General features: G+C 37.3%; 1 protein-coding gene and 1 long non-coding RNA gene across 6 annotated transcripts; one reads left to right on the top strand and one right to left on the bottom strand.

Moving 5' to 3' along the window:
* Positions 1–127: 127 nt before the first annotated feature.
* Positions 128–1,726, top strand: LOC148716596 (uncharacterized). Its single transcript, XR_015995156.1, has 2 exons — positions 128–241; positions 408–1,726. It is a non-coding gene; the product is annotated as an uncharacterized LOC148716596 (long non-coding RNA).
* On the bottom strand, positions 764–14,615 carry LOC111330629 (zinc finger CCCH domain-containing protein 14). Of its 5 annotated transcripts, XM_088744515.1 has the most exons (17): positions 14,473–14,615; positions 13,148–13,190; positions 10,898–11,012; positions 9,898–9,944; positions 9,496–9,696; positions 8,903–9,044; positions 8,008–8,404; positions 7,328–7,500; positions 5,726–5,976; positions 4,649–4,766; positions 3,832–3,900; positions 3,245–3,324; positions 2,907–3,028; positions 2,294–2,362; positions 2,051–2,151; positions 1,799–1,862; positions 764–1,567 (listed from the first exon to the last, which is right to left on the bottom strand). In XM_088744515.1, exons 1-16 carry the CDS (start codon positions 14,518–14,520, stop codon positions 1,811–1,813), a joined length of 2,028 nt encoding a protein of 675 aa, XP_088600641.1. In that variant the 5' UTR covers positions 14,521–14,615; the 3' UTR covers positions 764–1,567; positions 1,799–1,810. The 5 variants fall into 5 exon arrangements, 4 of the variants coding, with proteins under 4 accessions (XP_088600641.1, XP_088600640.1, XP_088600643.1 ...); XM_088744514.1 differs by lacking the exon at positions 1,799–1,862 and having other exon boundaries at positions 14,473–14,614; XM_088744517.1 differs by lacking the exon at positions 2,294–2,362 and having other exon boundaries at positions 14,473–14,614.
* Positions 14,616–14,619: the final 4 nt, after the last annotated feature.

Genomic DNA, 14,619 nt, shown 5'->3' with positions numbered 1-14,619 from the left:
GTGGAAAGAATTCAATTCGAACGTGAAGTCCGTCCATCTATACGACACATTGAGATCGACGAAATGACAGACTATAAAAGCTATAGCCGTCATAAATGTTTACGACTCTTAAAAGCCGACAGCTGGATTTCAAGTGAAGATGTGACTGTGTGAAAGGACAAGGAAAAGCCTCACAAACCAGAGCGTTAGTAGAAGTTTAATTAGAAGATTAATTTTTTTTCCTTACGCAGTTTTTTCGAAGGTAAGCAACCAACCAGCTAACAACCGGATTCTCTGACCGTGCTAAAATCCCTGCCGGTTTGACTCAAGTCAAAGGTCTGAGCGAACAACTAAACCCTTTCAAGATCTCATTAGTAATTTTCCTGACTGTCTGCCATACAATTCTTTCTTTCTTTTTTTGTCCACAGAGTTTGGTATAAAGCCATCCCTATTGCAAGACCTCCCTACACAATGGTTTTGTTTTCTCTCCTGTTCATGAAGTTCTTTCACTCATGATGACATTTAGGGTGTATTGGTTTGCAACGAACGAAAGCTGCATTCCATTACATTACAACAGGAGTATTGCGCTGGAAAGACTCTGCACCTCCGGTGCAAATGCCCCACCTCAAAAAGCCAACTTTAAAATTTCCTAACTCTTCGACATGGACGACGGTCAAATGCCCGTGGATTGCCCGGGGGATGTTAAAGCCAGGAATTGATCGGCCCATTAACACTATGAAATTGGGCTACCTGAAAGCGAACCACGATCACACATTTCACAGTGTTAGGGAAGAATCTGACAAAGTGTACAGATTTTATTTCACCTACCACACAGTCACTAAACTTAAACGACCCTGCAGCACTTATTTAATACTATCTAAGGGAAATTTTTATGACATCAGTCATATATCCGGTCTCCTCCAACAGAAAACAGATTAGGACAACGAATGCATAAACAAAGAAGCAAAAAAACCAAGAGTCCTCGAGTGGTCACATACAAATTAAAGAATCTAAAATTCTTTTGCGGTCGCCATTAATATGCTTTGTTTCCTTCCATCAGAACGCCAGTTCAGTACTTGATGACACAGCAATGGGGATCGTACGCAGTCAGGACGGCAATGCCACTGAAGACGTCGATTAAAAAATTAATTTCTACTTTTAGTTAGAATTTCGAAAATGACTGCATGTGTTTACCGTCTCATAGGGCGCCAGACCTCAGCCTCAACATAATGCATGAAAGTTGCGTTGAGGGCCAAATGGAAATTAAAATAATATGCCGCCGCGGTTTCGGTTCGCAGACGACGAAAATTTTGGTGATTTCATGTTGTTGTTTTGCAAAGGGCACCTAAGAAATGAACAAAGTTTTAAAAAACACGTGCTGGGCTATTGTTCTTCCAATCAGATCTTTTGTTTTTTCACGTTCTTGTTGCCGTCGCCGTCGTGGTTTGCGTAAGGTCCCTAGTGACACAGTCACGACTAGAATTGTATTTTGCCGGATAATTTTCAATAATGTTGACTTGAACTAATCCTCTGCTATAACACCGGCATGGAAGTTACTTTCTGTTCTGAAACCGCAAAACTCCTTTCACTGCAAGCGAGAAGAACATTATGGTTATTAAAAAGATAATTGATAAAAAATTAAGGACAACCAAACCATTCATTAATGATTAAAAAAATGTAATTCAACAACACTTTAAAAGTTCGACACTGATGCGAAATCGGTGCCGATAAAATTTTTTATCTTCAACCTTGGTGAAAGATATCAAAGTTAATTTGTACCATTACAAAGTATAAATACAAACAGAGCTTGACATCCTACATAAAGGATTGCTCAGCCACTCAGAAACGTGCTTGTTCGGACATTCTTAGTCGACCAATTACGCCTGAAAACAAAAACTCTATCGTTACATTTAAATAGATAACAGAGACGTGGACCTGGATATGGACGTGGTGAAAGTCAGTGATTTTATGTTGACACATTTCCCTGACTTTTCTTTGAAGAAATTCCTCAAGCCCCTTGTACTTTCCTAACCTGTGGCATTCAAATAAGATTATTTACTAAGCAACCTACCTCACGTGCAGAGCTGGGGCAACCCACTTTAACGAGGAAGGTTTGGCTGGATGAGTGAATGGACAGTTTGGCCTGGTGCAGGTGGCACCAAAACGACAAGCCTACAAGACAGGCAACAAAAAGGCCAGATTGAAATCAAATTTCTTATCACAGTACAGGTACCCTTACAGGCATACAGGTAAGAAAATAAAACCTTCATTAGAAGCCAGTTATAGGCAAAGTCTAAATATTCTACTGATCCACCTTAACCATTTTCCGGAAGTTCTGGAGAAATATGTCCCTGGAGTTGTTATTGCCAGAAGAGAAAGTTACCTAAAGACAATGAAAATAGTACACAGAAGAAAATATTGCCTCTGGAAACAAACTATCATCGGCTTTACCTAACCCCATGAAGGTACTGATAGGTAAATGGCGACCTCATTCAAAATCAACCGCGCTTGAGAGAAATATTTAAAGAGCAACCTCTATTATCAAAGGAAAGCAAAGGAAAGTCATATAAAAATATCCTGGTCAGAGCTAATCTTTGAGGGTGGAAGATTGAAAATCGCGTGTTGAGTTCTGCCGGCCACTCAACAGAACTCTACAGCCATGCAAATAGCTTGGCAAAGTTGGGGGTTTACTGTTTAGTGCCCAACATTTCCCGTCCACTTTCAATCTCAAGGTGTCAGAATCTACTGTTTTAATTCTGACCACTTATCATTCTTCATTGTTAAGGAGTGGAAGTGATTTTAGTAGACACATTGTAATGTTTAAGAAGTAATGAAGTGAGCAGCTAACAAATACGCATTTAAAAAATGAAAATTCTTTGAAATCAGAGTGAAAGGTTAAACGTGCAAGAAATTGACATAATACATACCTTTGGTTGTGGATGATAAAAAGGACAGTCAGTTTTGGTACAAGACGGGTAAAACTTGCAAGGGACGGGTTGGGTAACAGGAGGCAGAGTAGTGAGGACACTTGGTGGTGGAAACATGAAGCCTGACAACATTAAGAGACAAAAGAACGTTTGACCATTGCAAAAAACTATCTGTTGTGAAACAAATCACTTGTGAATCCGTCAACTGTTTTGAAGCCATTCAGCAAGTGGATGAAAGACACCTTGTTCCAAATTGCCTTAAAACAGTTGTGCACCAAAAGGTTTTTGATGCAGCAAACAGTACTTGATGCAGACAGACATCACATCTAAGCCTGTACCTGATGTTGCAACTGCTATTGGAGAAGTCTGTTGTTTGTTTTTTAACTTATGTGTGTAGGGACAAACTGAATTGATACACCTAAAAAGAACAAAAAAGAGAACCATTGGAATAGAACTATTTGGTAACTTGTATTATTTTGTTTCTACAGCTCTAGCTTGAAACTATCCAATATCTGTAGTAACCTCAGAAATTTGTTGCTCCCCTGGAAAATTATGTAATTATGTTTACTTAATTAGTCACAGTCATCATTTTTACAGCTCCCCACAGACATGATCCAATTCAAAACGACAACCGATTTTTTTGCTCATATACAAGTAATGATTAAATAAGGAAACCTATGGGTACTTTCCTCTAGGAATCCATCTCTTATTTGCCCACTTTCAACGAACGAGTGAGTTATGCATTTTTCAGATACAGTACTGTTCAAACCTTTGAAACAAAACAAGTCGTGTTATTTTTTCCATTTTTTCGATAAAAGCCACCCTACTACAACCAGCCACTTTCCTTTGTCAGCTGGTGGTTGCTGAGGAGAACTTCAATTGTAAATTTGAGCAGATACAACATAGGACATCCACTAGTTCCTACCTTCCATCAAATTTACATGGTGGGTGAATGAATCTACAACTATCTCCAAATCTACAGTTCGGGAAAGACCTGAAAAAAAAAATACAAAGCCCATTTTTTTAACCCCATTTCCTTTTACAGTTGATTCATAATAATAATAATAATAATACACTTTATTTTGAGAGGGTGGCACGGAATAGTTGAAGTAACTAATAAACTTGAAGCTATAACCTCTTAATGAAATCACCATGAGTGATTACCATCTAATTTCTCCCAACTGTAACACCCTTGAATCAAGCATTATCAGTGGACAAGTGGACAAGTGGACAAGAATAGCCAAGTGGACAGTGGACAAGAATAGCCACCCAGTGGATGTCCATTGTTAAATCATTATTTATTTATCATTATTTATTTATTTATTTATTTATTATCATCATGAGAATACAGGAAATGATCATCAGCTGAAGAAGCTTTTGATTGTTACATGAATTTTTCTTTGTGCCATAGGAAATGTGCAGAGAGAAAAGCAAGGAAAATATGCATCCTGATGTTAAGGGGTTAATAGTTTACTCAAGTCTTTGGCAGCAATAACTTGCATGTAAAAGTGTTGACTAACAAGTAACATTGAGGAAACTTGTTACTGAGAGATTGTTGAGTAAATTCCAACATTCCAACATTCCAAATTCGAATTCAATCTGGAACAGTGGACAAGAATAGCCACCCAGTGGATGTCCATTGTTAAATCATTTATTTATTTATTTATTTATTTATTTATTTATTTATTTATTTATTTATTTATTAAATACACTGAAATACTAGAAGAAAAAAATTAAATCACCTGCACATCACTGTTGGATGATAGAAAGGGCAATCATCTCCATTCTTGCACTCAGGCCAAAATTTACACTTTTCTGCTTGTATGTTTTTATTGGGCATGGAGTCACCAATTTCAGCTTCTGAAAAAAATTAATGTTCACAAACAGAAACTGTTATAAGAAACACCTTTGATGATGCAAGCTGACGAGTCTTTCATTAATTAACTAACTTCTCTCATCAACCTAACACATACTGATTTTATTGACTACTGAATTTTTTAGGACCTACAATAAAATATTCCACATCTATTTTATCAGTGTACACACACAAGTGACAGGAGGAATATTCCATGATGTAACCACTCAAAAAAAAAAAAAAACAATCATGAGGAACAGTAAATATTATATTTAATATTTATATGACATTAATTATAATATCTATTAATAGTATAATTTCAGAGCTGAGCAAAGAGTTTCCAGCAATCTGATTGGTCGAGCAGTTCCTTATATGACACTATAAAAACTGCTCCACATGGTTTATATAAAATGTTAAAATAAAATGTTAATAACTGTTACTAAAATGTTATGATTTTAGAAATTTCTCTGTTGCTCAGCTCTGAAATTATACTTAAACAATAATTCGCCTCAGGTTTGGTGAATATTGTGGAATAATCCCCTCAACTTCGTCTCGGGGATTATTCGACAATATTCACCTCGCCTTCAGCGAATAATTGTTAATTATTATATGGCTGTGTCTCACAAGGACTGGGAACTACTGTATTCAAGAATTTGATTGGCTGAAATCAATATTGAAAGCGGTCTAGATTTTTCCATCTAGCCTGGCATCTAGACTGGTCTAGAAAAAAAAGGTACAAAGAATATAAAAAATTGGCATACAAGACAGCCATATGATAAACATCTTATTAACCAAGCTAGGTTGGTCTGTATGGGAGAATCTTGACCTCAGTCACTAGTATAGACCTCACTGCGTTCAGTCTGTACTGGCGACCTCGGTCAAGATTCTCCCATACAGACCTCCCATTTGGTTAATAAGAACTAAATATTAATATGATAAGATTATCTCACTATAGGAAACTTACCATCATCAACAGGATCCAGATCAAACGTGATCTGTTTGATGGCCGGTTTTTCAGGGGTAGCCACTTCTAATGGTGGTTTTATTTCTTCTGTCACCTCTGTTGTGTCAATCTCCTCATAATCATCCAGCTCAACATTCTTCTTTGTTTTCCTCTTCTTCTTTTCTTTCTTTAGTTGTACATCATATTTGTCTTCCATATCACTGTCCACTCCATCAAGTGTTACAATGAACTTAGGACTTGCTGGTTTTTCCCTACAGTCAAGAGAAATTTAAAAGTTTTCCCTTGCAATACTGGTTATGCAGTGGGGATCTCAAGCTGTTTGTAAGGTGACCCACAGAAGACATTAATTTAACACCAAACTTGCACTTTTTTAATGAATTTCTGGAATGGCTCCAGGTCTTTTACCCATCTATCAGTACTGGACTTCATTTCATGAATAAAAATATTGTTATGAAGCATTCAGATCCACATACAAGACAATATGCAATTTGGTGATTTCATCCTATTGTTACACATAAAATGGCTACCGAATGTACCAAGTTTTTACATGCAATCACAGAGTTGTTGTTCTCTTCCCTGAAGCTTTTATTTCATCAATTTCTCATTGTCATTGCCATCCTGGTTCAGCTAAGGTCCCTCTAAACTATCAAAGAATCTAGACCAAAATAACCAACTCTTTAACTCTTAACAGTGACTAGTATCTAATTTCTCATTACTATATCACTGCTGAATTATACACAAGTCATGAGAATTAAGGAAATGATCATCAACTTAGGAAGCTCTTGATCATTACACAAATTCTCCCTATCCGAACCATAGAAAATGTAAAGAGAATAGTATGGAAGATGTGTATATAGTGATGTTAGGATGTACAGTGTATAAGGTCAAGAACCAGATAATTATAGAGACCTGCATGTAGATGTACCATATCAGTAAAGAAAGATTTTTTGTATGAAATAAAATATATATGATTCCCCCAAAGCATTTGATCAACAGACCCATTGATTCTGTGGTTCGATGCTACACCATCTGCATGTAAAACAGTCCCTGTGGCACAATTTCATTAACGCAGCAAAGAACTAACATCACTCTATACAAATTAACGCAGCGAAGAAGGCAGCATGGTCAAGTGGTCAGCGTGTCGGACTTGTGATCCGCCGCTCCTGGGTTCAAGTCCTGCCCTGGCCACTACCTGGAATTGTTTCACGGTAGCCCTGAGTTTCAAATCCTCGGCCATGCTTGCAGGGGTTTCATTAATTTTTTCAGTGGGAGGGCAACTGGTTTTCGCAGGCGGGCAAAACTTTTTGAACTAAACTTCTTTATAAGATAAACCTTCCTCCAGATTGTTAAACCAGGCGGGCAAAACCGTCCTTACAAGTGGTCAATTTGGCCGGTGCCCGGCCCTTAATGAAACCTCTGTGCCTGTAATGTAGCCAACTGGTTTGCCTTCGGCCAGTTGGGATTCTTAATAATGTTGTTTTCAATTTGAATTATTTGTTTTAGTTGTTTGGTGGAAAACCTGTAAACTAGCTTCTAGCGAAGTGTTTCTCCATATTATTATTTTATTATTTTAACGATTCCTTTCACCTGCCTGACACATACTTTTTAGATTTAACAGCCCTCCGCTTTTTCTTCCTTTTCCTCCTCTCTTCATCTGAATCTTCTGCACCAGCCTGACTATCGGCAAAGGCTACAATTCTGGTATCACCAACAGCTGGCTCAGGAGAGTACTCCAGTGTTTCAGTTTCTGAAACATGAAGCTCAATGACAGGTTCCTTTGAGAGAGGGAAACATGTATTTGTTATTTTAAAATGATATCTTAATAACAAACAAGGCAAAAAGGAAAACAGTGCATTGCAGTATTACAGAAGATGCTTTCAACCAGGAGTAACACAAAGGTCCTCTTGTTTTGTTGTGTACATGTTGTGAATAAGTAGTTTGCATGGTGCCCAGTAGTTGTTGACATCTATTGAAGGGAGTCTGTCATAAGTCAGTGAGCCATCTTTCCGGAATCAGTTATTAAAAGCAGTTAGTGCTGTTGGTTATGCCTCCTGCAGAGTCCCAGTAATTAACACACTAAACCTTCTTTTTTTTCAATATAACATACATGTACAGCTAGTTAAAATACAGATGGAGATAATAAAGTAGAGATAACAAAGCAGTTCAAAGCTCTTAAGAATGATAAAAAGATCTTAAAATTTCATTGCTTGCATCAATTGAAGGAAAAGACTGCAAGTGTTTACAGGAAATAAAGTGAGTTGCTACCCTTATGTACACCGTACCTCTGGTTCTTGGGTGACTTCTGAACCATTTTGTTCCTTTTTAATCTCAGTCTGCTTACTTTCTCTACTTTCTTCATCTCTTTGGGTTTTTTCTGCTGGCTCTTCAGTTTCCCTTTCCATATCTTTGTCACTATCTTCTTCCATTGCTTCTTTGCTTTCCTCCCTGTCCTGTTTCATTTGCAAAAACTGCTTCTGTAATTCTCTGTGCTGCTGCAGCAGCAACTCTTTCTGATGCTGTTTCTCTTCATAACTATGGGATACAATTGGAGAAGGTGGCAAGGTAGGGTCATATTTCAGACTGGAAGAAATAAGAGGTTTGTTCACGGAAAGATGCGCTTCTGCCACAGCTTTCTTCAGAAGATTTCCAGAGGCCTGCTTAGAGGTTGGGAGAGTTGGCCTGCAATATCAAACAGAGAATAATATAAAGTAAAGCTTAAAACATGTTTTTACGCATTCATGAATGCAGTACCATTTGAAGAAGGGGATATAACTGTAGGTGTCAATCTGTACAAACTGAAATGTAAACTTATGTGTACATGACTGTTTTATATGTGGGAGAATACATTGAAGAGTTGAAGAGCCATTTCAAAGATTGCACAATCGAACCTGAGGTGACTGCCTAAGAGGCGACACTAATTTATGGGGTAAAACTTCAGGACTTTGAAAACCCACAGCTTAGTGCTGGATGACAGCTAAACACCATGTCCCTTAAAAGAGGTTCAACTACACTTCGTCCAAAAGCAAAGAAATTTTCTAAATAACCTTTACAGATATGTTCCCCTGACCTCAAATACTGTCTAAATCACTGACTTTTCTCAACTACAAATTAAAGTAAACTGTTGCTGCATGCATCAGTGAGTTACATGACTGTACTGTTAGAGACAGTTTAACATACTTTCGGTCTTTGACTTTCACAACACTGTGAAGATGAGAGGCTCTGGAGTCTTCTTCATCAGATGATGAGTGCTTCCGTTTCCGCACTGAACCCCTTGATGACAGACCAACAGTCTTCACAACATTGGTGCTTATCCTTTGCTCTAAAAGAATAAAATAACACAGAGAAATTAAAAAGAAATGCATCAGCCAGCTTTTCACCTTGAAGTAGGTGTCAAAGTGATAAATTATATACTGGTAAATAAACCCCCCTTAGGCAGCTGGTACAGTTGTATGTCGGCTGATAACATCAGCAGCTAACACATTGTCTTAGAAAAATTAATAATTGGCAGAGAAGTGAAACTTCAAATGAAAAAGTGAAATTTTGAGGACAATGTATTGGCCAAGCACACTTAGGGTAGGCTTGTTACCAGTATTACAGATAACAATGGTGCATGGTATTACGGAGGGTAAGTCACACTGTGGCTCTATGTGGCTTGATTTATCATAACCATTGATAGATATCTATTAATTGATTGATTGATTTCTTCTTGGATTTTCAACTCTCAATTATACTTTCTGCCTTTCATAATGGTGTATCATTAGGGTACAAACTTTCTATCTTTTCAGAAGACTTTGAAGCATGTCTTTGATGCTCCTCCCTTGGCTCTGTTCTGTGAGGGCTTCTGCGTCTCTCTTTAGCTGAAGTCTTTGGGTTAGCATCCTTCTTGTCCTTGTTTTTGACAGACTCTGTCTTCACTGTCTGGGCTGATTTGACAGGTTCATTGGCCAATAAACTTAACTCTTCTGTATTTTCTGGAAAAAATAAATAAAAATAATAATAAAACATTAGAGACATAAAAAAATAAAAACATAAAAAAATAAAATTAAAATAGAACATGTCGATCAGTGAGGGACTTTTCCTTGTCTGATAAGCCTAAGATTTCTATCAACAGCTCTGTGCTGTGAAAAAGTTTCCAAATGAAAGGTTCAATGTAGCTTCACTATTTAGCATACCTTGTAAACTTGTTACATCTTGAATTTTTTGTATTATGTTCACAAGCCTACCAAAAAAACAAAAGTGAAGACTTTATGAACAACCAGTAAAGAAATTCATACAGTTGTGAAAATGCACAATTATGTGTTGCAGTCAACTTTTACTTTTAGGGTTTAATCTGTTAAACCAGCTCGATCTTTATTTCCCTTTGTTTCTTGCTATGATAATGAGCACTAAATATAAATAACATAAGTACCAAACTGGTCTAGTGGATATAACACCAAGACAATAATTGGACCACAACATCTGTGTGACTGCATAAAATGGCATTCCTGCCATTCATGCATTTTGCAATTCTTGAGCTCTAAACTATGGGCAAATAGTTTTCACAAGAATTACTTGTACGATATAACATGAGTAAATTGTAAATTGATGTTTTTTTTTCTCTACAATATACATTATTTTCTTAGTCAGCATGCCAACTTGTCAGGCTCACTTTTTTTGCTTTTTGTCTTTAAATACAAACTGTAACTCAGGTGAACAAACAGTTCAATTAAGTTGATTTGTACTTTTCCTGGTATTTTAATAAAACACATAAATCTGGAGCCAGGAAGTGAATGAATTCTAAACTTTATGCCAATATATTAAATAGCACACCAGGATACTTTTGGTCAGAGGCTTACAGAGGCTCACTGTCTACAAAACTTTAAACAAATTTCAGATTGATAAGCATGCTTTTATAATGAAGGACTAGTCTCAAAGCTGTGCTTTACCAGCACCTTGAAGCCCCTGGCACCTTAGTTTACACTTAGACAACTAAACACAAAAAATCATACACTGTGCATCCTTGATGTCTCAATTTTAGAGTAGTGGGCTCTCTTCAATCATTTTTCTTTGTGCACAGCCCTGAATTTCCTCCTACTTTACACTAGTTATACTTCTACCACTGCATTTCTAATAAAAAGCTTGCACTCAGTTTAGTGACATACATGACAAAATGTTCGTACTCTTTTTACTTACCACTCAGTGAAGACTGTTGTATTAGCACCTAGAAATAACACCAGGTCCTCTGTCATCTGTTCTTTACTCCTCTTGTTGGCCAGCATAACCATAATATAATCTGGCAATTCCTCATCTTCGAAAAAAAAAAAAACAATTTGCAAATCAAAGGGTTACAAGTTTTTAACACTTTACACCCTAACATCAGTATGCATATTCTCCATACTGTTCTCTATACATTTCCTTATAAGCTGACAAGGAGAATTTGTTTAAAAGTCACAAGCTAATATGTTTGATGATAATTTCCTTTATTCTTGTAATCCTAATATGTAAATCAGATGTGATATTTTATGGCAAAATTAGATACTAGTCACAGTTAGGGTTTACAGTCGAACCTCAATTGTCTGGACCTCAACTATCTGGACTTTTTCGCTATTCCCAATTTGGTCATGAATATTTACTGGTCATGATCACATTCTGTAGCCTGCAGAGTAGGCATTCTAGTGGAGTTTGGGTGAAAGTTAGACCACACAAAAAATAGAGCGAGGCAATTAAATTAGGAGGTAGGGGGAGGAGGAGAGGAGAGAAAGGAATACCTGCCAGCAGTACTTGAACGCTCAGGAACAGGCAATTCTGATTGGTCCAGAGGAATATTTTATTAACAGCAGGATGTGACGTCATTTCATGTTTGTCATTGCCACGGATCACATCCAATGTGGCATTCAGCGAAGAAGAGATAGATCTTGTGTTGAACGATTCTTTAGCTACTTTTGATGCCTGAGGAATCTCTCTAAGTTCTTATAAGATTTCCTCATGGAAGAAAAGACATCTCACAGCAGTTCTCCAGTTTGTTTAATTGATGTGTTTCGCAAGTTTTTTAGTTTCTCCCTCACGTGGAATTCTAACTATTACCAGGCCATTCGCCATTCTTGTCACGGCTTTAACTTGTAATCCATCCTCTGGAAGATCATCTACGTTTAAAAAAAGTGTCCAAATCGTCGTCTTTCCTCGGTTTGTTTGTCTTCGATGAAGCTGGGTCGAGATTCTCACTCATATTCAGGGATTTTCTGGATTTCGGTGTTCATAGTTTGGGTGAGTGTATACAAGCGGCTTTCTTCTTACTCCATGCCAGGCTAGATTTGTTTGGTGTATTTAATTGCTGCTTCTTTCCACTTTTGGGCTTTTCTGGAGTTTTGCATTGACCATTTGTATTCTTAAGGATGAATGCATGTAACTGTCCCAAGTTTCTGACTTTCCTTGCACAAGGATTGCAACAGCGCTCGGAGAGCTGTTCATTGTTTTGAATGAGTTTGATGCCAATTCGAGCACACACATCTGATAAAATTACTCCATAAGCATTCACTTCTCTTCACTGCTCTGAATAAATTTTCTGATGATATGTATGAGCCATATTTAACTTTTAAACTGCAGCCACATAACCGACAATTTTCATTCTGCAACATATCAACAATCCAATTTTTGACAAGTTTTGACAAGCGCGAAGTTTTCACATGTGTGTGTTTGCAACAGAAGTGAAACTCCACTTCTGTCGCACTACCTGATTGGCCAAATGTTTGCGCCATGATCGTTACTCCAGCATATCTAATTAGGGGGTTTTTCAAATTTTCAAGTACCGCTGGCAGGCGTTCCTTTCTCTCCTCTCCCACTCCCTCCTCTATTTTTCACATGGTCAACTTTCACCCAAACTCCACTAGAACGCCTGCTCTGCAGGCTAACATTCCGTAGCCATATTCTTTTCAAAACTCGAGTATTGAAAGGTGAAGTAAAGGCAACTTTGTTTCGCCTTCAAAAAGCAAAACCAGCATTCACACACATTATAACTAATTAAGAACATTTGAATGAGGTCTGATTGGCTTAGAGTTGCATTGTTGCCTAAAGAGATTTCACACTCTATTGGCTTGTTCGATAACCATATTTTTTCAGAACAATTTGTAAATGTTTTGTTTCACGATTAACTGTCGCATTCTTAATTTCATCAGGTTTCATTCCTCATTAATAGTCATATTCTCTACTATCTGGACCCTTGATTATTGGGACTATTTCATCTAGTCCCAACAAGTCTGGATAATCATTGTTCAATTGTAACAAGTTGAGTAAAATTCAAACAAGTAAATCACCAAAGTGCAGATACATACAGAATCATGCCAGCCAACATTTCATTTTGGTTAAAATAAATATATGAAGTTCATATTTCATTTTGTTTTCTTTAATTACTACTCATACGGTAATAATAAATTTTGTATAACTTACCAACATAAGATCCAAGTTCTCTTAGTTTTGTTTTGACAGCACTCTGAAAAGTTTTCCATTATAAAAATCTGAGCACTTAAGTCTTCAATTATATTTTGGCTCAACTACATGTACAGAATACAGGGCCACTTTTAACCATCCACCTAGAAAGCCAGCTCATTAGGTTTGTATTCCAGCTCATTAGGTTTGCTAAGCCAAATAAGCCACTAAATGTATGGTTAACTTTAGTTTTATCAACTGAGTTGATAATTGAAATTGGTCACCATTAAGAGTTTTAAAGCATTAGCCCTGTGTCATTTGCTCTGACAAAGGGCTAATGCTCAAAACATCAGCTATAGAAACTCTTTACGGTGATAATTTTGGTGTTATCAACTCAGTTAATAACACCAAGAGTATTTTGTTTTACTCTCCCAATGACACAGCACCACATTTTTTTTAGAAACTAACCCCCTTTGTTCACCAAATCTATAAACCTAAGACTAAATGCCTGTATAGTGTATTACTCATTCTTTCATTCAATGCCAAGTTAAGTGAAGCAAATGAGCCCCAAGATTTACACATGTGCTCCTTCAAAAGTGGCCCTGTATTGTGTAGTTACTTCGCTACTTTAACAGTCTGGGCAATAATAGCCTTGTAGAAAATACAGAGCTTCACTAAAAAGAGTATCGCCAATAGAGTATCAACAATGAAAACAAATTCCAAAACACTTCCTCAATATTAAAAACTTGAATATGAAAAGTTTATTTATATCTTGTTAACCAAGCACGAGGGCCGTATTGGGAGAATATTGGCCCGAGGTCTTGACAGTACAGACCGAGCGCAGCAAGGTCCATACAAAAAAGATTGAGGGCTGATATTCTTCCAGTACAGTCCCGAGCAAGCTTGGTTAATAAGAGATTTATTATACGACAGAAGTTCAAAGGGACGCAATTGCGGTATCATTCAAGACCATTCGGGACAGTGCCTGGTCCAATACTGAGAGAATATTGACCAGAAATAGAGCATTTTGATTGGTTGATTTTAGTTATTGGCCCTCTGACTGCCCGAGTCGTGTAATAATGAAATATTAGTGACTGTCTAATGAGGAGAGCTGATGATATGTGTTTGTGTTTTGCATGACTTTCAAAAATATAATTTAACGGCCAAGACAGATGTTGTGTGGTGTATTATTCAGCTGAAAGTTAATAACAAATATGGCGCCTTCCAGATGGGGTGGTCGATGAGCTTGTCGATGAGCTTGAATGGCACACAAACCAAACCTGTAGCCTCGTCTATTGAGAACTTACCAGCTACCGAATAAATCTAACATTATCGCAGATACTTACCCTTATCTTTTGGCCGATCTCGTTGCCGATTTCCATGTTAAATTCCATCTAAAGAACACTTCGCTGTTTTTTACTACGTCCAACTTGGTGTTCAGCGCGGCGAGGTCACATGGCTACTTATACCGAAAACCTCTGGACAGGACTACT

This window comes from Stylophora pistillata, chromosome 14 (assembly GCF_964205215.1).
Source record: "Stylophora pistillata chromosome 14, jaStyPist1.2, whole genome shotgun sequence".
In the NCBI taxonomy this organism is placed as follows: domain Eukaryota; kingdom Metazoa; phylum Cnidaria; class Anthozoa; order Scleractinia; family Pocilloporidae; genus Stylophora; species Stylophora pistillata.
Note: the sequence above shows the minus strand (reverse complement) of the source record. Positions and strands in the feature narration are given on the sequence as shown.